Raw genomic sequence first — 27,371 nt, 5'->3', positions numbered from 1 at the left:
GAATGATACCACTATAATCTACAAGAACATAACATTTTCTAAACTGTGTTGTATTATTGCATCCCTAAAATAGAGGGGGATGTGTATAGGACAGAATGAAATAAAACAAATAGAACCAAGTTTCACTTACTTAGCTAGCAAATGCAGCTAGATAGTTTTGCCTACTCAGAGGGGTGCCATGTTACCTAGCTGGACTAGCCAACAACACTGGAACTCTTCCAAGTCAAGGTAAGCTTTTGGTTTTACAAATGTATTGGCACTGGGCCCTACCAGTGTTCGTGCTAAACTACTTACTGACTGTACACTAACGTTACTGATTGATTGTATAGCGGTTTTACTAACGTGTTAGTTATATTAGCTATGTTGACTATGACATTACTTTAGCTAATATGGTGACAATGATGTAGGCTGTGTAGCGGTTATAATATGGTTTGGCTTGGAAAGGAATGTGAACTGTGTTTACGTGTGATCAGGGGCGTATTCATTCCGCCGATTCTATTGAAAAAATTTTCTTAGAAAGGAAGCAAATGGAACGAAATGGGGATAAACACACCTGAATTTGTCCAGTATAAACTCTTGTTTATAACTGTTGGACAAATGACTACACCCTAGATCAGCTAGATGCAGGCAAGAGTGTTCAAGGTGGTATTGAATGTGTCACTATTCATAGGCTAGGTTGTAGCAACCTCATGATGGGTACAGGGAAAATGTGAGTATCACGCAGTAGCCTAAACCTATCGATGTTACATTGAACTGGGTAAATGGAATATGAATGACAGTAATCCAATAGGCTGTAATAGAAAAAAGGCCATGCCCATAAACAGCACCGACCACCACTGATGCCAAGGTATCCACTAACACATCAAGCTCCCTCTCTGCTCTCTTTCTGGGCTGATTGTTGTGCAGGTCGGTATTATTACTATGTCACTGGTACACTATCTGAAATGCTCAGACTCAGCCCCTTCTCACTTTCACAGATGTGTGTGACTGTGACGACATGATGATGACACATTACAATGGGTGGAAGCTGGGTGTTAAGCACCAGGATATTTGCAATGGCTCAGGGTAACAGGCCAGGGGGAGGGACAGGCAGGATTGTGCTGCAGCCTCCCTGTTATACGGAGGCTCCCTTCCTCACGTTCCTACCCCCTCATTTACTAGCAGCCCAAGCTCCTGGGTGACTTACCTGTGGAACTGGTCATGGAAACGATCACGATGTCCTTGCAGGGTGTCTGCTGGGAGACCTGAAATCCAGGACATGCAATAGACAAAGTCACAAAAAAATACTTTGAAACAAGTTGAGTCTAATCATGTTAACAAAGCGTAGTATAGAGCAAGTAGACACATGGAACTACTATTAATAATACTTTGCATCACATTTGTGATCTCCAGTTATTTTCCTTTCATTGATTAGACTACCAAAGGGACATTAAAAATTTAAATATTATGCTTCACGGAGTCCTGGCTGAACGACAACATCAACAACATACAGCTGGCTGGTTATACAATGTACCAGCAAGATAGAAAAGCGGCATCGGGTTAGACAAGGGGTGGCAGTCTATGTATTTTTGTAAACAACAGCTGGTGCAAGATATCTAAGGATGTCTCGAGATATTGCTTGCCTGAGGTAGAGTATCTCATGATAAGCTGTAGACCACACTACCTACCGAGAGAGTTTATCATCTGTATTCTGTATTCTTTGTAGCTGTTTACATACCACCACAGTCAGAGGCTGGCACTAAGACAGCATTGAATGAGCTGTATTCCACCATAAGCAAACAAGAAAACACTCACCCAGAGGCGGCACTCCTAGGAGCTGGGGACTTTAATGCAGGAAAACTTAAATCAGTTTTACCAAATTTCTATTAGCATGTTAAATGTGCAACCAGAAGAAAAATAACTCTATACTCCACACACAGACGCATACAAAGCTCTCCCTCGCCCTCCATTTGGCAAATCTGACCACTGCTATTCTCCCGATTCCTGCTTACAAGCAAATATTAAAGCAGGAAGCACCAGTGACTAGATCAATAAAAAAAAAGTGGTCAGAGAAAGCAGATGCTAAGCTACAGGACTGTTTTGCTAGGACAGACTGGAATATGTTCCGGGATTTCTCCGATGGCATTGAAGAGTATACCACATCAGTCATTGGCTTCATCAAGAAGTGCATTGATGACGTCACCCCCACAGTGACTGTACATACATACCCCAACCAGAAGCCATGGATTACAGGCAGCATCCGCACTGAGCTAAAGGCTAGAGCTGCCGCTGTCAAGGAGCGGGACTCTAACCCGGAAGCTTATAAGAAATCCCGCTATGCCCTCTGACGAACCTTCAAACGGGCAAAGCGTCAATACAGTACTAAGATCGAATCGTACTACACCGGCTCTGACGCTCGTTGGATGTGGCAGGGCTTGCAAACTATTACAGACTACAAAGGGAAGCACAGCCGAGAGCTATATGCTCGCTTCGAGGCAAATAACACTGAAACATGCATGAGAGCACCAGCTGTTCCGGAAGAATGTGATCACGACCTCCGCAGCCGATGTGAGTAAGACCTTTAAACAGGTCAACATTCACAAGGCCGCAGGGCCAGACGGATTACCAGGACGTGTACTGCGAGCATGCGCTGACCAACTGGCAAGTGTCTTTACTGACATTTTCAACCACTCCCTGTCGGAGTCTGTAATACCAACATGTTCTAAGCAGACCACCATAGTCCCTGTGCCCAAGAACGCTAAGGTAACCTGCCTAAAAGACTACCAACCCGTGGTACTCATCTGTAGACATGAAGTGCTTTGAAAGGCTGGTCATGGCTCACATCAAACACCATCATCAGAGAAACTCACTCCAATTCGCATACCTCCCCAACAGATCCACAGATGATGCAATCTCTATTGCACTCCACACTGCCCTTTCCCACCTGAACAAAAGGAACACCTATGTGAGAATGCTATTCATTGACTACAGCTCAGCATTCAACACCATAATGCCCTCAAAGCTCATCAATAAGCTAAGGTTCCTGGGACTAAACAACTCCCTCTGCAACTGGATCCTGGACCTCCTGATGGGCCGGCCCCAGGTGGTAAGGGTAGGTAACAACAAATCCACCATGCTGATCCTCAACACAGGTGCCCCTCAGGGGTACGTGCTCAGTACCCTCCTGTACTCCCTGTTCACTCATGACTGCACGGCCAGGCACGACTCCAACACCATCATTAAATTTGCCGATGACAACAATGGTAGGCCTGATCCCCGACGAGACAGCCTATAGGGAGGTCAGAGACCTGGCCGTGTGGTGCCAGGACAACAACCTCTCTCAACGTGATCAAGACAAAAGGAGATGATTGTGGACTACATGAAAAAGAGGACGGAGCATGCCCCCATTCTCATCAACAGGGCTGCAGTGGAGCAGGTTGAGAGCTTCAAGTTCCTTGGTGTCCACATCAACAAACTAACATGGTCTAAGCACACCAAGACAGTTGTGAAGATGGCAAAACAAAATATATTCCCCCTCAGGAGCTTGAAAAGAAATTGGTCATGGGTCCTCAGATCCTCAAAAAGTTCTACAGCTGCACCATTGAGAGCATCCTGACTGTTTGCAACACTGCCTGGTATAGCAACTGCTCAGCATCCGACCGCAAGACACTACAGAGGGTAGTGTGAATGGCCCAGTACATCACTGGGACCAAGCTTCCTGCCATCCAGGACCTCTATACCAGGCAGTGTCAGAGGACGGCCCTAAAAATTGTCAAAGACTCCAGCCACCCTAGTCATAGACTGTTCTCTCTGCTACCGCATGGCAAGCAGTACCAGGAAGTCTAGGTCCAAGAGGTTTCTAAACAGCTTCTACCCCCAAGCCATAAGACTCCTGAGCATCTCGTCAAATGCATACCCAGAATATTTGCAGTGCCCCCCCCCCCCCCCCCCCCTTATACCACTGCTACTCTGTTGTCATCTATGCAGTCACTATAATAACTCTACCTACATGTACATACTACCTCAAATAACCGGTGCCCCCGCACATTGACTCTGTATCGGTACCCCCCTGTATATAGTCTCACCATTGTTATTTCACTGCTGCTCTTTAATTACTTGCTACTTTTATCTTTTATTCTCATCTGTATTTTTGTTCAACTGCATTGTTGGTTAGGGACTCGTAAGTAAGCATTTCACTGTCAGGTCTACACCTGTTGTATTCGGCGCATGTGACTAATACAATTTGATGTTACAGTACATGTTGAAAAATATGTTATGCAGTTGAGATTAAAGATGCCAACGTACAAGCGTGCAGCTTGAAGAGCAGCTTGACGGTGAAGTGGTAGAGGTGACTGCAGTCCTGAATGACCTGGATGAGGGGGGACAGGCGACACTGGCCTGACGTCAGCGTAGAGATGGCAATGGACGTGTTGAGCTGCCGGATCACTGCAGATCACACGCCAATGTATAACACATAACAAACACCACAATAAACAAACAATATTAAAAATGGGGAGGATTTGGTATCGCTGGCTTGCTTGGGTTAAACACCTTTCACTGTCACTAGTTCAGAAATACAGCACTTGGACAATGGCTCACACATTTATGAATCACCCACTCTGTGGGTGGAAAACAGTTATCAGCAGATCTAGCAGTAGGGTGGGTAGATGTGTGAAAGCACAAGGCGGTTAGGAGCTCCCATGTTTCCTGAGTACAAGATGCCCAGTTAGTCACGGAGGCAGGCAGAGTTGTTTACAGTTGTAGGGTTTGTTTATAGTTGTTCAGGATCACAGGCTGTGACAACATCCTGCAGGGCAGGGAGGTGCATGATGCAATTACAGCCAATCAGAAGAAAAACAATTAATGTCCTCTAATAGCAAACATTTATAACCTATTTATAGGGTTTTGGTGAAATTACATGAGGGCCCTAATCATACTAAACAAACAAAGTGGTTTAGAAATGTGTTTCCCTTAACTTTTGGGGGGATTAACTCACTCCCTCAACAGCATTACAAGTGTATTTAACTGGCCACTATCCTGTCCCTATTCCATTTTAGTCACACAAACAGTTAATGGAAACAGACCACAGCCCTGTACCTCAGGTTACCCATCCTTTGAGAGGTGGAGGTAGGTAGGTAGGGGCGAAGCGGAGGATTCTCACCTGTCTCGGCTAGCCTCAGCTCTGTATCCAGGTAATCAAACACTTCCACAGTGAGCTGGAACCTGCAGGAGTGAAGTCGATACCCCCCTTAGTAACACAAGGCTAATGGCTTCCTTAAGAAAAGAGCAGCAGGTTCTCTCCCTTGTCTCCACAGTTCTCCATCTCTACTTAAAATGGTATGTTGGCCTTCTTGGAATCAGAAAGAAAGTTAAGTTTATATTTTATATCAATAATTTACTTCACTTGATCTATGTCAATTAAATGTACGGTATACACATTTGTTTGATGTCCCTGTATGATATTCTGATAACTCCTTAACAGGAGAGGGAGTGCACGTGAGAGTGCCAGGGATGTGTGGAGACTGGAGAGGGAGGAGTAGAGGACTGGAGAACACACTCACACATTATTGATGTCTGTTCCTGCAACGCGCTCCAGAACCTCATCTGTTACCTCTAGGTTGGCTCGGATTTCAGAATGCTGCACAGAAGACAAAAGGATTGCAAAAATGATCCAACAATTATTGTACATCATTTCTCAAGGATGGTACAACATTAGAAATATCTAATGACCTCACATGTACAGTGGGGCAAAAAAGTATTTAGTCAGCCACCAATTGTGCAAGTTCTCCCACTTAAAAAGATGAGACCTGTAATTTATCATAGGTACACTTCAACTATGACAGACAAAATGAGGGGAAAAAAATACAGAAAATCACATTGTAGGATTTTTAATGAATTTATTTGCAAATTATGGTGGAAAATAAGTATTTGGTCAATAACAAAGGTTTCTCAATACTTTGTTATATACCCTTTGTTGGCAATGACAGAGGTCAAACGTTGTCTGTAAGTCTTCACAAGGTTTTCACACACTGTTGCTGGTATTTTGGCCCATTCCTCCATGCAGATCTCCTCTTTGGGGCTGTTGCTGGGCAACACAGACTTCCAACTCCCTCCAAAGATTTTCTATGGGGTTGAGATCTGGAGACTGGCTAGGCCACTCCAGGACCTTGAAATGCTTCTTACGAAGCCACTCCTTCGTTGCCCGGGCGGTGTGTTTGGGATCATTGTCATGCTGAAAGACCTGTTTCATCTTCAATGCCCTTGCTGATGGAAGGAGGTTTTCACTCAAAATCTCACGATACATGGCCCCATTCATTCTTTCCTTTACACATGGATCAGTCGTCCTGGTCCCTTTGCAGAAAAACAGCCCCAAAGCATGATGTTTCCACCCCATGCTTCACAGTAGGTATGGTGTTCTTTGGATGCAACTCAGCATTCTTTGTCCTCCAAACACGACGAGTTGAGTTTTTACCAAAAAGTTATATTTTGGTTTCATCTCACATTCTCCCAATCTTCTTCTGGATCATCCAAATGCTCTCTAGCAAACTTCAGACGGGCCTGGAAATGTACTGGCTTAAGCAGGGGGACACATCTGGCACTGCAGGATTTGAGTCCCTGGCGGCGTAGTGTGTTACTGATGGTAGGCTTTGTTACTTTGGTCCCAGCTCTCTGCAGGTCATTCACTAGGTCCCCCCGTGTGGTTCTGGGATTTTTGCTCACCGTTCTTGTGAGCATTTTGACCCCACGGGGTGAGATCTTGCGTGGAGCCCCAGATCGAGGGAGATTATCAGTGGTCTTGTATGTCTTCCATTTCCTAATAATTGCTCCCACAGTTGATTTCTTCAAACCAAGCTGCTTACCTATTGCAGATTCAGTCTTCCCAGCCTGGTGCAGGTCTACAATTTTGTTTCTTGTGTCCTTTGATAGATAGCTCTTTGATCTTGGCCATAGTGGAGTTTGGAGTGTGACTGTTTGAGGTTGTGGACAGGTGTCTTCTATACTGATAACAAGTTCAAACAGGTGCCATTAATACAGGTAACGAGTGGAGGACAGAGGAGCCTCTTAAAGAAGTTACAGGTCTGTGAGAGACAGAAATCTTGCTTGTACTGCATCGCCAGCTGCGCCACCAGAGACTCTGGGTTCGCGCCCAGGCTCTGTCGTAATCGGCCGCGACCGGGAGGTCCGTGGGGCGACGCACAATTGGCCTAGCGTCGTCCGGGTTAGGGAGGGTTTGGCCGGTAGGGAAATCCTTGTCTCATCGCGCAACAGCGACTCCCATGGCGGGCCAGGCGCAGTGCGCGCTAACCAAGGTGCGGCTGGCTTCCGGGTTGGATGGCGCTGTGTTGGTTGGGTTGTGTATCGGAGGACGCATGACTTTCAACCTTCGTCTCTCCCGAGCCCGTACGGGAGTTGTAGCGATGAGACAAGATAGTAGCTACTGGATAATTGGAGACCACGAAATTGGGGAGAAAAGGGGGTAAAATTCAAAAAAAAAAAAAAAAAAAAAAAAAAAATCCTACAACGTGATTCTCTGGATTTTTTTCTCTCATTTTTTCTGTCATAGTTGATGAAATGATGAAAATTACAGGCCTCTCATCTTTTTAAGTGGGAGAACTTGCACAATACTTTTTTTGCCCTACTGTAAATCATTTCAAATGGCATACATTGTTTGTTTAATTAGGTGGCATTTTTTGAAAGCATTTGTGGCAATGCATACAGTGGAAAGATTAGCCAATGTCTCCTTATGGTGAAGCATGCAGTACCCCAAAATTGTAGAGCAGGGGTGTCAACTCATTCTGGCCACGGGCCTTATTTCGGTCTTCACTGAGGTCTGAAGGGCCGCACATAAAATGGATAATATTTCCTCGCTGTCAAAATGTACAGAAAACAGTTCTCTATCCATTGCTTTTGGAATTATCGATGCTACCTGACTGTCTAGCTTTCTTTTTGATTACTTTTAGCAAGTTGGACAGAGTGAAGAGACAATAAAGGTCCATTATCATCTATAGACCATTTTGATTTGGTTTTAGTCATTCCAATGTGGATTGAGATTGTTGTTTCCCAGAATTTTAATATAAATTTTTTAAATATGCAAACCACCCATGGGCTGGATTGAATGGGCTCGGATCCGGGCCGCGGGCCTAGAGTTTGACACGTGCTATAGAGCAGGGGTATTTAACTATTACTCAACGAGGACAGGAGCCTGCTGGTTTTCGGTTTGACCTGATAATTAATTGCACCCACCTGGTGTTCCAGTTCTAAATCAGTCCCTGATTTGAGGGAACAATGAAAAAACACAGTGGAACTGGCTTTGAGGTCCAGGGCTCAGTTTGAGGGCTAAAGAGGGTAGGCTTACCTTCACGTGGAACTCCATCTTTGTGCAGAGGAGCTTAGCGTACAGAGCCACCAGCTGGCCATATCTGTCATGAAGGTTGCCCTGGAAACAAAAGTGAGCGAGCAACAAGCATTGAGCTGTGCTTTACTTCAACACAGCAAAAAACATCTCCCATTCTAGCCTTTCCTCTAATCTGCAGCAGACAGATTAACTCTGCCTGCACAGGAAGCACAATTACAGTATGAGCAGGAAGATGTTTGAAAAAAGAATTTCAAAACATGTCCTGCATTTTTGCCTAAACTAAATCATTAAAGCAAGGGATTTTCCCCCATTTCAAGCCATCTGAAATTAAATTTGTTCACCCAAAACTTATTCAACCTATTCAAGCCCCCCCCAACAAAAACACAGCACAATCTCCAGACTCACCCATAGTTGCCCTGTTTCAACTATGTTACTGTGATGTCTCATGCAGTCCTGAAGGCTCTGGAGGGCAAAAAGGGGATAGATAAGGTCAATTCGATAATAATATTGAAACAGTCACTCAATAATGTTCAATTATACAATTAACATTTCACCATTAAGCTAATTTGGACTAATTACGGCCTGAGGTCTGCATAAAAACCTCCATGCTTGGGTCTCCCAAGTGGTGCAGTGGTCTAAGGCACCGCATTGTAGTGCTAGAAGTGTTACTACACACCCGGGTTCATTCCCGGGCTGTGCCACAACCCAGCCCCATAGGACGGTGCACAATTGGCCCAGTATCGTCCGGGTTAGGGGAGGGTTTGGCCGGTGGGGCTTTACTTGGCTCATCGCACTCTAGCGAGTCCTTTTGGCAGGCCAGGTACCTGCAGGCTGACCCCAGTCACCAGTTGAATGGTGTTTCCTCTGACACATTGATGCGGCTGGCTTCTGGGTTAAGCTAACGGGTGTTAAGGAGCGAGGTTTGGCAGGTCATGTTTCGGAGGACGCATGACTCCACCTTGGCCTCTCCTGAACCCATTAGGGAGTTGCAGCGATGAGTGAGTTTGTGAGCTCTGCTCAAAGAAATATTGCATGTTTTTTTTTATATACTATAGGCTACCAATTATGCAGTATTTTCATCTAAGATCTGTGCCAAATTTTCCACCTAAAACCTGCATGTGTATTTTCCTTTTGTCTCTACATTTTTCTCTAATATATATATATTTAAAAAACAGAGCCGCAGTTGTACTAGAGTGTATAGAGCAGAGAGCAGGTCTTACGTTATGGTGGCCATCCCGCAACACTTTGTGCACCACGTGGCAGAACTTCCAGCTGAGGATGGAGTTGCTGGACAAAGGGAGGCCCAAGGCATAGGACCAGAAGGTAAAGGCTCCCTTCTCTCTGTGGGTCCCCAGAATGATCCCTGTAGGGCCGTCAAGGAAGAGCCAAGACGCAAAACACAAAGCCAAAATAATACCTCTTGTTCCCTCACATACATATTTTCATTTTCTCTTGCTCATGTACGATGATAAAAATCACAGTATTTTCGATCTAAGGAGATTAAAATAAGCAATGTTTCCATCGATGCCTGCAACAGTAAAATATACTAGGTTACTGTATAGACTACATGATGGCAAATGTCAACTCTAAAAAGCAATTACCTTCTACAGTACATTAATTCAACAACTCGAGTGGTTAAAAACAGCCCAGTTGGAAGACAGTGGGTTATCAGGCGTACAAAGTTAGGAGCAAATAATAGCAAAAGGTTTGCCGTTTCCAGTTTGGGGTTGTATTGAAGGATACGGCGTGCATGTTTCTCTTTCACAGGCGCCTCGTTGGAGTTGATGGCTTTGCTGATGCTGCTGAGCTGGAGGAGAGAGTAGAGAGAACAGGTTCAGGTCATAAGTCACTATGGCTACCGACCTACCACTCAGTGACATAAAACAAAAACATTTTAATGGGAGCTAGATTCAACTTGAGTACAAGACAATCCAAAATGTGAAATTTGGAATTAATAAAAAAAGAGCGCCATTTCTATAAACAAAATCAAATGTCAAAACAAGACACTTTAATGAACTGGCACCTTATACAAATAAAAGCCATACAGATCATCTCTTTACTTGGTTTTATTTTAGGGCCACACCACCATGCCAACCTTTATGTCCCATGTTTGTGTACAGTATATTCATGTACAGTATAGTCAGATGACCCAGGAGAGGGAGTGATAGGTTGTGTTCACTAGACGTGTGAACAGCAAGTCTCCACACACCCATACTATCAGGTGGAGTGGTAGCAGTTGACAAGGCAACCCTTGTTTCAACAGCAGAGAGGGAGGGAGTAGTCTTTTAAACACAACAAAGGCTACTGATAAGCCATACTGTGTTTTGAAATACAAGGCCAGAGAGGAGTTGTACTGGAGATGCTGAGAATACAGCAGATTGCACTGTGACAGAATCAGAAAAATGATTGTGTATGTTTACATGCAGAGGCTCATGTAATAAGGGTTCAATAACCCCTCTGTTTTTCCTTCATTAGGCTACTGTGAGTAAAGAAGACTGAACAAGCCCATAGGCTTCTGTTCCATTTACTTTGGTGTGTCCATTCATTTTAAAACATATGACATGGTTACATCATTCCAAACGTAATTGCCGGATCCCTGCATTAGAGGGATTACAATACCTGTCAAAATGAGCATTCCTATCAGTTGAAACCCTACATGCTACCAAAACACTACATGCATCAGGGCATCCTCTCTACATATTTTGTTGTCGATAATGACAATGGAGGAAAGAGACATGTCGTCACCAGCAACACAGCGCAAGTGTCCTGGCACTCAGGCAACTAGGCTAACAGGTAGATCAAGTCCTAGTGAATGCAGAGAGGAAGGGAGAGAAGCAGATAGTTGAGACCTAGGTCTCAACTCTTTCCTCAACGTGGTTGTGTACACTACATAGGCTTGGCCCGTCACTGATAAAGGCATAGTTAGTAACGCTAGAGGATAAGGGAACGCTCTGAATCCAAAACATGACAAGCATATTGTGACCTCTGATACAAATAACAGTGTGTTTTAAGCCAGTCTTGTCATAGTAACCCTCAGTCTAACTTGTCCTTACATAAGATCTGCATTGAATCAACAGTTCTGAACAGTGAGAACAAGCTATATTTTGACTGGCCCATACAGAACCACTGAAGACTAGCGCTACCGATTGTAATTAATAAATGAGGGAAATAAGTGTAAAATATCACATTTCTCTAGCCGACTAGTTCAGATAAACCTGTCACATATCTCCAGACTCAACGGAGGGTAGGAGCAAGAGCACCAAACAATGGACTACCATAGCATTCCTCACAACAGGGAAGCATTGGCCAATAGCTCCTCATTCGGAGATCACCACCCACTCTCCCTGTGGCCCAGGATTGGCAGACGCATTTTATACGTGTAGACCACAGCAGGTGAAAAAGATAAGATGGAGGAAGTTAAAAGCTCTGGAACCCCTGTTCACTCACAAGCCTGCTGTTCCATTTCAGTTCAACTAATTACATAACTGACTAATCCAGCTTGCAGTAACACGCATGAGCTGTTATGGTTCATTTATACAGATTATCTGGTACTATCCCAGCCTCTCTCTCGCCCCACTTCCCCCTCAATAACCCACAGAAAGAGACAATGGTATGCTACACTGAGCAGCGGCAAATGTACATCTGTATGTTCAGTAGTAGTCAAAAGTTAGGACATTCCTACTCATTCAAGGGTTTTTATTTAGACTACTTTCTACATTGTAGAACAATCGTGAAGACATCAACACTATGAATTAACACATATGGAATCATGTAGTAACAAAAAACAAAAAGTTAAACAAATCTAAATAGATTTTAGATTCTTCAAAGCAGCCAACCTTTTCCTTGATGAAAGCTTTGCACACTTTGCATTTTCTCAACCAGCTTCACCTGGAATGCTTTTCCAATTGTCTTGAAGGAGTTCCCAAATATGCTGAGCACTTGTTGGCTGCTTTTTCTTCTCTGCGGTCCAACTCATCTGAAACCATCTCAATTGGGTTGAGGTCAGGTCATCTGATGCAGCACTCCATCACTCACCTTCTTGGTTAAATAGCCCTTACACAGCCTGGTGGTGTGTTTAGGGTCATTGTCCTGTTGAAAAACAAATGATAGTCCCACTAAGAGGATACCAGATGGGATGGCGTATTGCTGCAGAATGCTGTGGAAGCCATGCGGTTTAAGTGAGACAGTGTCACTATGAAAGCACCCCCACACCATCACACCTCCTCCATGCTTCACGGTGGGAACAACACATGCAGAGATCATCCGTTCACCTACCCTGCGTCTCACAAAGACACGGCAGCTGGAACCAAAAATCTAAAATTTGGACTCATCAGATCAACGGACAGATTCCACCAGTCTAATGTCCATTGCCCGTGTTTCTTGGCCCAAGCAAGTCTCTTCTTCTTATTGGTGTCTTTTAGTAGTGGTTTCTTTGCAGCAATTTGACCATGAAGGCCTGATTCCCGAGAACAGTTGAGATGTGTCTGAAGTATTTATTTGGGCTGCAATTTGAGGCAATGAACGTAGCCTCCGGCAGAGGCAACTCTGGGTCTTCCTTCCTTTCCTGTGGTGGACCGCACGAGAGCCAGTTTCATCATAGCGCTTGATGGTTTTTGCGACTGCACTTGAAGAAACTTTTAAAGTTCTTGAAATGTTCCGGATTGACTGACCTTCATGTCTTAAAGTGATGGACTGTCATTTCTCTTTGCTTATTTGAGCTGTTCTTGCCATAATATGGACTTGGTCTTTTTCCAAATAGGGCTTTCTTCTGTATACCCCCATACCTTGTCACAACAACTGATTGGCTCAAACGCATTAAGGAAAGAAATTCCACAAATGAACTTTTAACAAGGCACACCTGTTAATTGAAATGCATTCCAGGTGACTACCTCATGAAGCTGGTTGAGACAATGCCAAGAGTGTACAAAGCTGTCATCAAGGCAAAGGGTGGCTACTTTGAAGAACCTCAAATATATTTTGATATGTTTAACACTTTTTTCGTTACTACATGATTCCATATACGTTATTTCATAGTTTTGATATCTTCACGATTGTTCTACAATGTAGAAAAAAGTAAAAAATAAATAAAACCCCTTGAATGAGTACGTGTGTCCAAACTTTTTACTGGTACTGCACACACAGTCACTCAATCGCAAAATAATCCCACAAACACAGGCTCATACAGACCAACACACGTTTTTACTTCACCCTCTGGCTGTATATACACAGTGATATAAATTCACTCACTCTGGTATTTACATGACATTTCTTCCTAGAATACACACATACATCTTATCATAAACACAGGGAAGGAGAAAAACAATCCTCACATTTATCGGATATCCGAGGCAGGCCTGGCAAAATTGGCCAGCAACCCCACAAAAGCATAAAGACTTCATTTAGTTAGTGAAACTCTGGAGCCACCACAACCTACCAACCTCCCCCTCTACCAAAACACGCAGTCACTAAACAAAGCACAGAGGGGCTACTGTGCGCTTAAGGGGACCACTCAGAGCGAGGGGAGAGATGGAGGAAAAAAGAGAGGGGTGTCCTGGTTAACCGTTCTTGAGAGGCTACTGCTAGTGCTAGCCCCCTTGGCTTAGGGGACCAGAGCAAGTGATGGTTTGGATTAGGGATGGACAAGGTTATTTGAATATCTGAACAGACGTTAATATTAGATTACTTGGGAGAGTATACTTAGATCATTTCATTTTAGACAAAGCTATGTGACATTGCTACATAGCCTACAAGGATAGACCATTACACTCAACATTTTTATAAAACAGTTTTATGACAGTTACGAGTGCGCCACATAAAAAAAGATGCACCGGTTGCCTACACACGTTTCACACGTGTAGCTTGTTGTTATTGTCATCAATCAAAGTGGTGCTACAATCAGAGGTTCCATGTGTAGCAAGTGAAGTGCAGTGGTGGAAAAAGTACTCAACCGTTATACTTAAAGATACCTTAATAGAAAAATCACTCAAGTAAATGTGAGTCACCCAGTAAAATAGTACTTAAGTGAAAGTCTAAAAGTTATTGGTTTTAAATATACTTAACAAAAGTAAATGTAATTTCTAAAATATGTTTATGAACCTAAAGTATAAAATCATTGCACATTCCTTATATTAAGCAAACCAGATGGCACCATTCTTGTTTTTATATTTACGAATATAACTACACGATAAAACTCAGACATAATTTACAAACAAAACCTTTTTGTTTAGTGAGTCCGCCAGGTCAGAGGCGGTAGGGATGTTCTCTTGATAAGTGTGAGAATTCGACAATTTTCCTGTCCTGCTAAGCAATCGAAATGTAAGTACTTTTGGGTGTCAGAGAAAATGTATGGAGTAAAAAGTACATTCTTTTCTTTAGGAATGTAGTGGAGTAAAAGTTGTCAAAAAATAGTCCAGATACCTCAAAAAATTACTTAAGTACTTCACACCACTATATTGCCAAATGGAATTAAAATGACAGAATTTAATAACAGAGAAGGAGTAGGCTACAATGATCAACCATGAATGGAGTCGTTTTAGACATTGGACAGGGAAGCATAGCAAAATAGCCTCAATTAGCCTTGCTACTTTAGCTAGCTAGCTTCTTTACAATGATTTGATGCAGTCAAGACAGGTACTACCAGATGGTATGATAGCTAACATATGGCAGCAACAAATTTATCTAACTAGAGCGGGTCATTTTGGCTACTTTCTTCCTCCCCCCATGCCAGACTGTCACATTGCCCCCTGCTCCTTTCACCCCTCCCCCACCCTCCTGCTGAAACAAAATGAAGCAGAATGTTTAAAAAAAATAATAATCATAAATGTATTTCGACAATCCGGATATCCAAAACAATATCATAACTTGAATACTGAAACAATTTAAAAAATGCCCATCCCTAGGTTAGAGGGGTGCTTGACAATGAGGGGTTTGTGGGAGGAGGAAGGCCTGTCAGCTGGGGTAGAAGATTGGTTTGATGGGGGCCACATTCTGGCACACAGCGCCTGGCACAGAGGCCTCAACAGATGGCCATAGAGCAGCATGGCTGCAAGGAGGCTCCATAATACATTCAAACTGACTGTCACTCAGAGGAGAGATCGAGACGGGACGGGGGGGGGGGATCATTGTTACACTAACCTGATCAGAGACTGCATACAGTGCATAGTCCAGTGAAGTGTGAGCAATACAATTTACAGAACTGCTTGAAGTCTAGAATTGAAGGTTGGCAATGTCACAAACCAACAAAAGACCTAGCTCGTCTCCCACTGGCACGCTCCCTCAATTTACTCCATCATTCATACAAAGAAACCAAAAACATTAAACAGTAGTGTAAAGTACTTAAAGGACAATTCCATCCCAAAACAATGTTCTGGTATTTGTTTCATTAGTCCATTGTTGACATAGTCCCAAAATGTTTTACTTGTCAGCAATCAAGTTCAATATATGTAACTTACAAAATACAGAAATTTTCCCCTTATGATGCATGCTTAATATAAGGATTGTGAAATTATTACGACTTTTTATTTTGATACCTAACTATAGTTCAGCAATTACACTTACTTCCGATACTTAAGTATATTTAAAAACAAATACTTTTAGACTTTTGCTCAAGTAGTATTTTACTGGGTGACTTTCACTTGAGTAATTTTCTATTAAAAAAGGTATCTTTACTTTTACTCAAGTATGACTTTTTCCACCACTGCCATTAAAACTTTCCAACAGCAATGCTTTAAGAAGGTCAGGAAGGTGTACATTCATCTGGTTGGCCACAGGAGAAACTGGGCTTAACTATGATCTAAGTGGGCTACAGACAGTCTGACGCTATTTAGCTGTTCGACAGATACAACATTGAACCTGGACCCAAAACATAAGTCTTAATTCCCCAATTGAGGGAGAGGTAGTTGTAGGGAGAGAGCGGGAGTGATGAGCCCAGCCTAATCCCTGAACTCACGCCACACACACTGTTCATCCCTCCCATCCCTGTTCCCTCCTTTCTTACCTTGTCATCTTCTCCCTTCTTGCCTTTCAACAGCGTGTCTATGTGCTTGGACATCACTGCCAGGAAGACTATAGCTGCCAGAGACACTGCAGCAACACGTCGAATGTAGTCCACACTGGGCAGTCTGTCAGGTGCCCTGCAGTGACTAGTTATTGCAGTTCTTTATCAGCTTAATTCAACAGACTGTTGCTGCCGCTCTGGTTGTCAAGGTCAGACACATACCCAAGCACCGCACAGCTGCCACTATTAATGCTGTTAAACTTGTGTAAACACACTGCTAATGAGGCTGAACGCATTGTCTGGTTTTGTTAGCATTAACTAGTCTAGCACTAATTCACTGGGAGTGGTGACAAGCAGAGTAAGACAGTAAGATGCTGATGATAGCAAGAGGCCAACTCGGTCACCAACAAATTGCAGTTCAAATGCATCAAGGAATACATTGAATTTCTCCTTTATCCAACACTACATTGTTTGGAGGCAAACAGGAAACTGGATAGAGGAGTTTGGGGTGTTTAGATAAGTTGTTATATCAAACCACTGATTTTGAAAACAGACTTCACTGTTAACAGACTTCACTGTTAGACGAGAGGTCAGGTGCCGACAGAGATGGCCGCCTCGCTTCGCGTTCCTAGGAAACTATGCAGTTTTTTGTTTTTTTCTTACATTAGTACCCCAGGTCATCTTAGGTTTCATTACATACAGTTGAGAAGAACTACTGAATATAAGAGCAGCGTCAACTCACCATCAGTACGACCAAGAATATGACTTTCGCGAAGCGGATCCTGTGTTCTGCCTTTCACCCAGGACAACGGAATGGATCCCAGCTGGCAACCCAAAAAAACGACTTCGTAAAAGAGGGAAACGAAGCGGTCTTCTGGTCAGACTCCGGAGACGGGCACATCGTGCACCACTCCCTAGTATACTTCTCGCCAATGTCCAGTCTCTTGACAACAAGGTTGATGAAATCCGAGCAAGGGTAGCATTCCAGAGGGACATCAGAGACTGTAACGTTCTTTGCTTCACGGAAACATGGCTCACTGGAGAGATGCTATCGGAGTCGGTGCAGCCAGCTGGTTTCTCCACGCATCACGCCGAAAGAAACAAACATCTTTCTGGTAAGAAGAGGGGCGGGGGCGTATGCCTTATGGCTAACGAGACGTGGTCACAAAAACATACAGGAACTCAAGTCCTTCTGTTCACCTGATTTAGAACTCCTCACAATCAAATGTAGACCGCATTATCTACCAAGGGAATTCTCTTCGATTATAATCACAGCCCTATATATTCCCCCCCAAGCAGACACATCGATGGCTCTGAACGAACTTTATTTGACTCTTTGCAAACTGGAATCCATACATCCTGAGGCTGCATTCATTGTAGCTGGGGATTTTAACAAGGCTAATCTGAAAACAAGACTCCCTAAATTGTATCAGCATATCGATTGCGCAACCAGGGCTGGCAAAACCTTGGATCATTCCTATTCTAACTTCCGCGACGCATATAAGGCCCTGCCCCGCCCTCCTTTCGGAAAAGCTGACCACGACTCCATTTTGTTGATCCCTGCCTACAGACAGAAACTAAAACAAGAAGCTCCCACGCTGAGGTCCGACCAATCTGATTCCACACTCCAAGACTGCTTCCATCACGTGGACTGGGATATGTTTCGTATTGCGTCAGACAACAACATTGACGAATACGCTGATTCGGTGTGCGAGTTCATTAGAACGTGCGTTGAAGATGTCATTCCCATAGCAACGATTAAAACATTCCCAAACCAGAAACTGTGGATTGATGGCAGCATTCACGTGAAACTGAAAGTGCGAACCACTGCTTTTAATCAGGGCAAGGTGACCGGAAACATGACCGAATACAAACAGTGTAGCTATTCCCTCCGCAAGGCAATCAAACAAGCTAAGCGTCAGTATAGAGACAAAGTATAATCTCAATTCAACGGCTCAGACACGAGGTATGTGGCAGGGTCTACAGTCAATCACGGATTACAAAAAGAAAACCAGCCCCGTCACGGACCAGGATGTCTTGCTCCCAGGCAGACTAAATAACTTTTTTGCCCGCTTTGAGTACAATACAGTGCCACGGCCTGCAACCAAAACATGCGGACTCTCCTTCACTGCAGCCGAGGTGAGTAAAACATTTAAACGTGTTAACCCTCGCAGGGCTGCAGGCCCAGACGGCATCCCCAGCCACACCCTCAGAGCATGCGCAGACCAGCTGGCTGGTGTGTTTACAGACATATTCAATCAATCCCTATCACAGTCTGCTGTTCCCACATGCTTCAAGAGGACCACCATTGTTCCTGTTCCCAAGAAAGCTAAGGTAACTGAGCTAAACGACTACCGCCCCCCGTAGCACTCACTTCCGTCATCATGAAGTGCTTTGAGAGACTAGTCAAGGACCATATCACCTCCAGCCTACCTGACACCCTAGACCCACTCCAATTTGCTTACCGCCCAAATAGGTCCACAGACGATGCAATCTCAACCACACTGCACACTGCCCTAACCCATCTGGACAAGAGGAATACCTATGTGAGAATGCTGTTCATTGACTACAGCTCGGCATTTAACACCATAGTACCCTCCAAGCTCGTCATCAAGCTCGAGACCCTGGGTCTCGACCCCGCCCTGTGCAACTGGGTACTGGACTTCCTGACGGGCCGCCCCCAGGTGGTGAGGGTAGGCAACAACATCTCCACCCCGCTGATCCTCAACACTGGGGCCCCACAAGGGTGCGTTCTGAGCCCTCTCCTGTACTCCCTGTTCACCCACGACTGCGTGGCCACGCACGCCTCCAACTCAATCATTAGGTTTGCGGACGACACAACAGTGGTAGGCTTGATTACCAACAACGACGAGACTGCCTACAGGTGAGGGCCCTCGGAGTGTGGTGTCAGGAAAATAACCTCACACTCAACGTCAACAAAACTAAGGAGATGATTGTGGACTTCAGGAAACAGCAGAGGGAACAACCCCTATCCACATCGATGGAACAGTAGTGGAGAGGGTAGTAAGTTTTAAGTTCCTCGGATACACATCACAGACAAACTGAATTGGTCCACCCACACAGACAGCATCGTGAAGAAGGCGCAGCAGCGCCTCTTCAACCTCAGGAGGCTGAAGAAATTCGGCTTGTCACCAAAAGCACTCACAAACTTCTACAGATGCACAATCGAGAGCATCCTGGCGGGCTGTATCATCGCCTGGTACGGCAACTGCTCCGCCCACAACCGTAAGGCTCTCCAGAGGGTAGTGAGGTCTGTACAACACATCACCGGGGGCAAACTACCTGCCCTCCAGGACACCTACACCACCCGATGTTACAGGAAGGCCATAAAGATCATCAAGGACATCAACCACCCGAACCACTGCCTGTTCACCCCGCTATCATCCAGAAGGCGAGGTCAGTACAGGTGCATCAAAGCTGGGACCGAGAGACTGAAAAACAGCTTCTATCTCAAGGCCATCAGACTGTTAAACAGCCACCACTAACATTGAGTGGCTGCTGCCAACACACTGACTTAACTCCAGCCACTTTAATAATGGGATTTGATGGGAAATGTAAAATATATCACTAGCCACTTTAAACAATGCTACGTAATATAATGTTTACATACCCTACATTATTCATCTCATATGTATACGTATATACTGTACTCTATCATCTACTGCATCTTTATGTAATACATGTATCACTAGCCACTAACTATGCCACTTTGTTTACATACTCATCTCATATGTATATACTGTACTCGATACCATCTACTGTATCTTGCCTATGCCGCTCTGTACCCAGTACTCGATTGCTTTGGCGTCGTTTGTGTGTGCGCCACTTAAAAACGTTGTTCGAACTGCGCACTAAGAAAGAGCAAGCTCATTAAATCACTCATTCATATATCTTTATGTACATATTCTTTATCCCCCTACACTTGTGTGTATAAGACAGTAGTTTTGGAATTGTTAGTTAGATTACTTGTTGGTTATTACTGCATTGTCGGAACTAGAAGCACAAGCATTTCGCTACACTCGCATTAACATCTGCTAACCATGTGTATGTGACAAATAATATTTGATTTGGTTTTGATCACTTGGAAAGACTATCAACATAAAAAAAGTGACATTTCAACAAGTTTCAATTATCATTCTCACAACATCAAATACTAGCTGTTTTCATAGAACACCCTTTTAATGGCTATTCTGAAAACCTGCTGGAAATGTCCCCATTGTGCTAAATTTCTTCTTGTCTCCTGCTTTGCCTCCCAGGCAGCACAACAATAGCTGGCTCAGTCACTTACAGTGTTGACACAGACAGAAACCTGAGCCGCAACTGGACTAGCCCTTCCTGCCTTTGATGAATTGACTTTTTCCTCGCCCCTGCTGCTTCTTCTCCTTAGCCTGACATCCTACACGGATATCTAGGTGACAAAATTGAAGATTTACAGTGGACACAAGGACTTGCCATTGCTTCAAACCCTCCTACAATAGTTGGATATTAAGGGGAGTGCTCTGTGCTGTAGAGACACTTCCTCTCTCAGACAACAAGGGAGGCAGAAGTCTAATACTGCTCTGTCATCCTCAGACAGTACTACAGTCATTCCAGTCGCCTCTTTATCATCTCCAAAGTAGTCACATCAACCCTGCGTGTCAGCACTATGACCATGCTAGCTGATGTGTGTGCACTCACTCTATGCTGTGCCTCCCAAAGTGGATGTCAGCTGTAAATAATAACAACCCTCACCATGGTTCCCCTGGTTTCCTAATGTTCCTGTAGATGCTTGGTTTCCATGGACACCCCAGGGAACTGTACACTGGCAACAAGGAGTCACACGCCACACTACTTGGTAGGGTGGGTCAATTGTTCCAAATTGACATTTACTTGCAAGTATACACAGGTGACAAAATAAATAATGACCATAAGCAAAATGTTTGAATGCTTTGCTGTTCTCAGAGGTCTAGAGAGAGGCTGTGTTTACACTCAGCCGCTCCCTTCCCCCAGCCCTCTCTCATGGGCACTGAGGCATCCGAAATGATGGAGAGCAAACTCTCTCACACACACACCCACCCACACACAGTGAGTGTGTGAACAACAGGTGCTTTGTGGGACATCTGACCTTGGTAGGTAGGTCAACACAGATAAAACTAGAGGGGGAGGGGGAAAAAACAGAGAGAGGAATGGGGTGCAACATTACACCTACAGTAGACCCCAGAATCAGCAGAATTCTACAGGTCAATGGCAAGAACTAGATCCATCATGTAATGCAGTATTGAATGAATAGCAAGTATAGCAGTGCTTTCTTATATATTTCCAGTTACGTACCTTTGATGACTGGGATAGAGCTACACTAGTGTGCTGTACATTAGGCTAGACATGTTAACTGTCAAAGTAGCATACAGAAACCAAATTTGGGGGGGGGGGGGGGGGGGGTCAGTAAGCCAAGCGCACAGACTTTGGGCAGCTTTATATGGATGGTGAAGTACTGCAGCACAGCGACTCTGCAGCACCCTCTATGGAAAGACAATATGGTGGAGCTGCCTGTCCTTGGAATTGAGTTGAGTACCTGGACATTGTAGCATGTTACATAACGGTCTCTACATTTCCACTGTCATATCAGGAGTTGACTGTCACAAGCTGACAGTTAACTGAGACATGTCAAGTAGACCATAGATTGGGAAAGAAAAACAGGGCTCCCTCAGGACAGCAGTACAAAGGGCCTGACTAATGGCTGGACATAATGCCAGTCACTGTTTGGGTGTAACATCTGTCAGGTTCACATGTCTATGGCAGCGCATGCGCCAAGGGCATGTGACTGTGCCTCTGATATGATCTGATATGCTTATCTTTGCCGGATTTAAACATCCAGTTTACAATGCAGTCAAAGGGACCACACAATCTCTCTCTCCCATTCCTTCCTCCATCCAGCCAGCCAAAGGAATTGGTTTCCTCTTTCTCATTGATTCAGTTTAGTATCATCACTGCCTAACTTTGTCTGGCTGACCTTGTGTGAATATAATAGGCTCTGTATTTTTGCATCAATCGAAGGCACAAGGAGATGGCAGAGAATTCTCTTGCCAGGGTCACACTGTGTTGACAGTTTGCTTTCTGCTGGTTGTCCAGTCATTTCCAATGGAGGAGACCAGCAGGTTACAATGTTATTTCAACTTCAGATCTGCATTTGCCATTTGTTGATCCAGCCACAGGAAGTTCATTTCAAAGCTACTTCATACTATTTCAATACACTAAGAGCAAGGAAGTCAGGACAAGGTAGCCAAACAAGACCTTCTAGTTGAACATAGGCTTTATATTAAGAGCCAGGACTTCACTGAGAGGCAGACACTCATCTAAAGGATTCAATGTATTGCCAATTAGCACCCCCGGTAGTAAGTAAATGACACTTAAGCCAGAAAAATAAAATCAAGGTAAAAATACAAATTATTTTCTAAAATGTTTCAACAAAAAAGGTCTACCAATGATGATGTCATAAACATGACCTATAGCTCCCAGACTGTGTGAAGGAGTGTCCTTTTCTAAGAAATTCTTTGGAAATAGATTATTATTAATTGTTGGATGATGGTAATGGTGATGCTACAGTTAAAAGTTCTGGACAATAAGACATCTTTATCCAAAAATACATACATGGCTGATCAATGTAAAGTTATTAGGCCTAAATCTCAAGGGAGGTCATTCATTCTCCGGGTTTCAATCAAATATTTAGCACAGACAACCACAGGGACTAACAGCTGATTCAATGGCATACAGGACTTTCCATTAGCCTCTAAATTAAAATAGTCAACATGTTTACTGTGAGGAATGTTTCGACCATAGGCCTATCAAATTAGGAACTCAGGTGATGGGTCAGGTGCGGAATTTGCATCAAAACGTTTTCAATAAGAGCAGCATTACAGTTCACAAGCTAACTTTCTTATTTTCGTGTGCGCAAATAACAAATACGTTCGATAAATTAAAGGCCTCACATGCTATTTGAAACACTTTTTTATCATAAAGCCGCAAAACAAACAGCTAGAACCGCAAATTCTACCACCACCACCCGGGTATTCATATTTACCTGCTGTTTATCAAAATGTTCCCTCTCAGCACCTAAATTCGTTTCGGTCCTTTTGGTTTTCACCCTTGAAGGCACCTGTCGTATGGAATTCATCGTCACGTCTTGGCACCCGGCGAAATTCTTACTGGATCTTCGACGATATCGAATGCTTGTAACAAATACCCGCTATTGAGGAAAATTATCGATTATAAAGCAGTCAAAGTAAGACACTCCTTGTCGTTTTTGGTAGAAGCAACGCGCGAACAACCGGTTCGGCGTCCACGAGTGGCATTTGTAGGCTGCGAACTCAATGGCGAGATCACAGGCAGAGGAGGAAAACGCTAAATGAATGCTATGTTTGCTGTACGTGGAGCCTCGTCTACCGAAGGATATAACAGTAGTTCACACATAGCAACGCGGGGGGAGCCCATGCGTCAGGGAAGCTGTTGACGTCACTCATGCGGTATTGAAAGGACAGGATTATTTTCTACCCCACCTGAAACGTTATCAGGCTATAGAGTTTTTGTTATGGTATAGCAGGCTACCTACCGTTCAGAACCAGCAATTTCCCATATAGAAAATATTTTTAAATAGTTTAATGCATTATTTGTTGCATGCTTGTTAAGATCATATTTTATTATGATAAAGAAAACAATCTGGATGATGTGAAATTGATGTATTTTCTCCACCACTACAGTGCAATCCATTATCCATCTGATTTTGTGCTTTTGCCTGTATTATGATTGTGGTTACTAAGGAAGGGACTACAGGCTAGATAATGGCGCATATGGCCTAATAAAATGCTTTTTGGCCTTACAAGGTGCAATGGGCTAATTGAGGTGCTTGGAACAGAGCAATGTATGCTTGCCATGTAGCCAACAACTCTCTTCAGGCACAGCCACATCAATGCAAATGCCAATTCTACCCATCTAACACAGCTACATACATTTACTTAATTTGCTTATCATAGCCTATCCTTATGGGCCTGTCCTGTGAGTACACAGCAGCATATGTGGGTAGGCCACCACTCATCCCATTGTTTTGGAAACAGCCCGTCTGCTCTTTTCATTGTGGGATGACATTTAACAGAACCCTCATCACTGCAAGTGGGGAATGACCTGCAACTACTATACCCAAGAAGCTAAGTTAGATCAAGTCAGCATAAAAGTTCAAGTGAAAAGTGTCAATATGCAGATTTTGTACTACTTTTGTCAAACTTCAGTACCACAACACTTAAACTAAGAGTGCTATTTTGTGTGTGCAAATAAAAGGGGAAGCACTTGTAAAATCATTGCCTGCTTTTAGGTCGACAGGATTAAAACGGAGAATGGATGTATCAGAAAATGAATCTAAGTTTAAACCCAGAGCGAAGCCGAAGTAAAGGATTACAATAGGACAGTGCACTCAATGACACTTGAGAAAATTAATATAGAATATGGATAACAGTAGGCCTAAATGCAGCTCTACAGTTCACCAGGTAATTTAAAGGAAGAAAAAAAACGATATAATACAAAAACACCCATCAAATGTAGATGAAAAAAAACAAAGTACTTTTTTCCTTCACTTCACACTGAACAGCCTTTAAATATTGTTTATATAGCATCTTATTCAAGTCTGTCACTAAGCAATCACAGATCCTCCCTGGTATGAGCACTGTCTGCAATTCTGTTTATTTATTTTACCAGTGGATAAGGACCTTGATGAGGAGATTGAGATGTTTCAGGGTGAAGGTGACAGATACTACAATAATTTATTTCTGTTGTTTTCCATTCCATTAGAGCCTGTCTGCTAATTAAACATATTCATGGTCGCAGGACAGGACTTTCATGTTCATTGCACCGGGTGGAGTGGGAACTATAACACTTCAGAGTAGAGTATGCAGGTGTGGGAAACAGGAAAGATCACATGACTTCAGGAGAACAAAAAAGCCAGCAGAGGTCTGCTTGCACCACAGGAAAAACTGGCTCCCACACATTCCTCCTCTGGCCTGGTACGCTATGGCTACAAATAATTATTTTGTGAGAATAGGGCTGCTCAAGACTTCAAAAAAGGAGAGCAGATGGTCCTTCCCACTTCCTTGATTTCGCTCCACCCACCCTCCTGTGAACAAGCATGTCTACAAATCCTTATGTATAACCCGCCAGTAGATTATGCAGCCTTAGATGATGTAAGAACTATTTTATACATTTCCTTAACTTAAGAGTCCAGAGTCTGTCTCATTGCAGTTCACATGAATGAGTGGAGATATGCATTTGTTTCTCCAAGTTATGAATACTAGAATACAATTGTGAAATGGTTTAATTTTTAATAAATGTACAAAAAAAGAAAAGTACACATGGACAGACAAACAAGTGACAAGACAAACAGTGGTTGGAGTTTCTTGATGAAATTGATGGAACAAACTCTGGTGCAATATGTCACAGTACTACATACAGAAAGGTATTTTTTCCATGATGCATGGGAAGGGATTGGTTTATGAGTCATTTAACTAGCAGAGAATGTGATTTAGAGACCAGTCCCTGTGTACTATGAATAAATAATTTGTGGATAGGATGGATAGACTATTCTTGCCAAGGGACACCATATGCACACAATGCAGAACAGAGTTGTAAGTAAAAGAAAAAGGAAGTGCCAGGTAAGTTAAATAGCTTCTTGAAATTGCCTTGATATGCACAAAGATAGTAGCCTTCAGTGATATCTGAGAGGGATTCATACTTTCAGACCATTGATACAAAGAGAGAGGACAACCTCCTATAGATGGACTGTGTGGCTGTGAAATAAAGGAAGCTGAGGATGGTATTTGAGAGTGGTAAACACACCAAAACCAAACAGGCATCCAACTGAAAAACAGTTGTGAGCTGATAGGGGCAAATTATGAGTTTGCAATGTTTGAGCAGGATATCATAATGGATAAGGTCTTGGAGGTTGAGGAGCAACTAGGAACAAGGTAGGGGTGGTATACAGTAGATAGCCCTGTTTGGTAAAAAGACCAAGTCCATATTATGGCAAGAACAGCTCAAATAAGCAAAGAGAAATAACAGTCCACCATTCTTAAGAAATTAAGATAAGTCAATATGGAACATTTCAAAAACGTTTAAAGTTTCTTCAAGAGTTGTCGCAAAAACCATCAAGTTCTATGAAACTGGCTCTCATGAGGACCACCACAGGAAAGGAAGACCCAGAGTTACCTCTACTGCACAGGATTAGTTCATTAGGAGTTACCAGCCTCAGAAATTGCAGCCCAAATAAATGCTTCTCAGAGTTCAAGTAACAGACATCTCAACATCAACTGTTCAACTGAATCAGGCTTTCATTTTTACTATATTCTACATTCTTGAAAGGAGTTCCCATATATGCTTTACATTTATTGGCTGCTTTTCCTTCACCCCGCAGTCCAACTCATCCAAAACCATCTCAATTGGGTTTGAGGTCAGGTGATTGAGGAGGCCAGGTCATTTGATGCAGCACTCAATAGCCCTTACACAGCCTGGAGGTATGTTTTGGGTCATTGTCCTGTTGAAAAACAAATGATAGTCCCACTAAGCACAAACCAGGTGCATTTGGCCATTGGCTGCAGAATGCTGTGGTAGCCATGCTGGTTAAGTGTGCCTTGAATTTGAAAATAATTAACCGACCGTGTCATCAGCAAAGCACCCCCATACAGTCACACCTACTCCTCCATGCTTCATGGTGGGAACCACACATGCAGAGAACACCCACTCATCTATTCTGCATCTCACAAAGACAAGGTCTGTTGGAACCAAAAATCTCAAATTTGGACTCAGACCAAAAGGACAGATTTCCACCGGTCTAATGTCCATTGCTCGTGATTCTTATTGGTGTCCTTTAGTAGTGGTTTCTTTGCAGCAATTCAACCATGAAGGCCTGATTCACGCAGTCTCCTCTGAACAGTTGATGATCCGACATATAATTAGAATTGAGTCTAAATGTTTAGTCTAACTACTTTAAAAGTCAATTAATCA

The 27,371-nt window shown here is 43.4% G+C and overlaps 1 protein-coding gene across 3 annotated transcripts in view; it reads right to left on the bottom strand.

Moving 5' to 3' along the window:
* hip1rb (huntingtin interacting protein 1 related b) overlaps positions 1 to 23,766 on the bottom strand; it is a 37,270-nt gene extending 13,504 nt beyond the window's left edge. For 2 of the 3 annotated variants that reach the window (XM_029678141.2, XM_029678142.2), the window contains exons 1-9: positions 23,410 to 23,766; positions 10,079 to 10,142; positions 9,556 to 9,698; positions 8,741 to 8,797; positions 8,336 to 8,416; positions 5,541 to 5,617; positions 5,141 to 5,202; positions 4,285 to 4,425; positions 1,187 to 1,244 (exon numbers count right to left, since the gene is read on the bottom strand). In XM_029678141.2, coding sequence (XP_029534001.1) covers positions 1,187 to 1,244; positions 4,285 to 4,425; positions 5,141 to 5,202; positions 5,541 to 5,617; positions 8,336 to 8,416; positions 8,741 to 8,797; positions 9,556 to 9,698; positions 10,079 to 10,142; positions 23,410 to 23,502 — 776 coding nt within the window. In that variant the 5' untranslated portion in view covers positions 23,503 to 23,766. Of the gene's footprint in view, positions 1 to 1,186; positions 1,245 to 4,284; positions 4,426 to 5,140; positions 5,203 to 5,540; positions 5,618 to 8,335; positions 8,417 to 8,740; positions 8,798 to 9,555; positions 9,699 to 10,078; positions 10,143 to 16,331; positions 16,482 to 23,409 lie in introns of those variants that run through there. The other variant, XM_029678143.2, reaches the window with a different exon arrangement.
* Between the last annotated feature and the right edge of the window lie 3,605 nt (positions 23,767 to 27,371).

This window comes from Oncorhynchus nerka, linkage group LG13 (genome assembly GCF_034236695.1).
Source record: "Oncorhynchus nerka isolate Pitt River linkage group LG13, Oner_Uvic_2.0, whole genome shotgun sequence".
NCBI lineage: Eukaryota > Metazoa > Chordata > Actinopteri > Salmoniformes > Salmonidae > Oncorhynchus > Oncorhynchus nerka.
The sequence above is the reverse complement of the archived record's forward strand: the minus strand, read 5'-3'. Positions and strand labels throughout refer to the sequence as shown.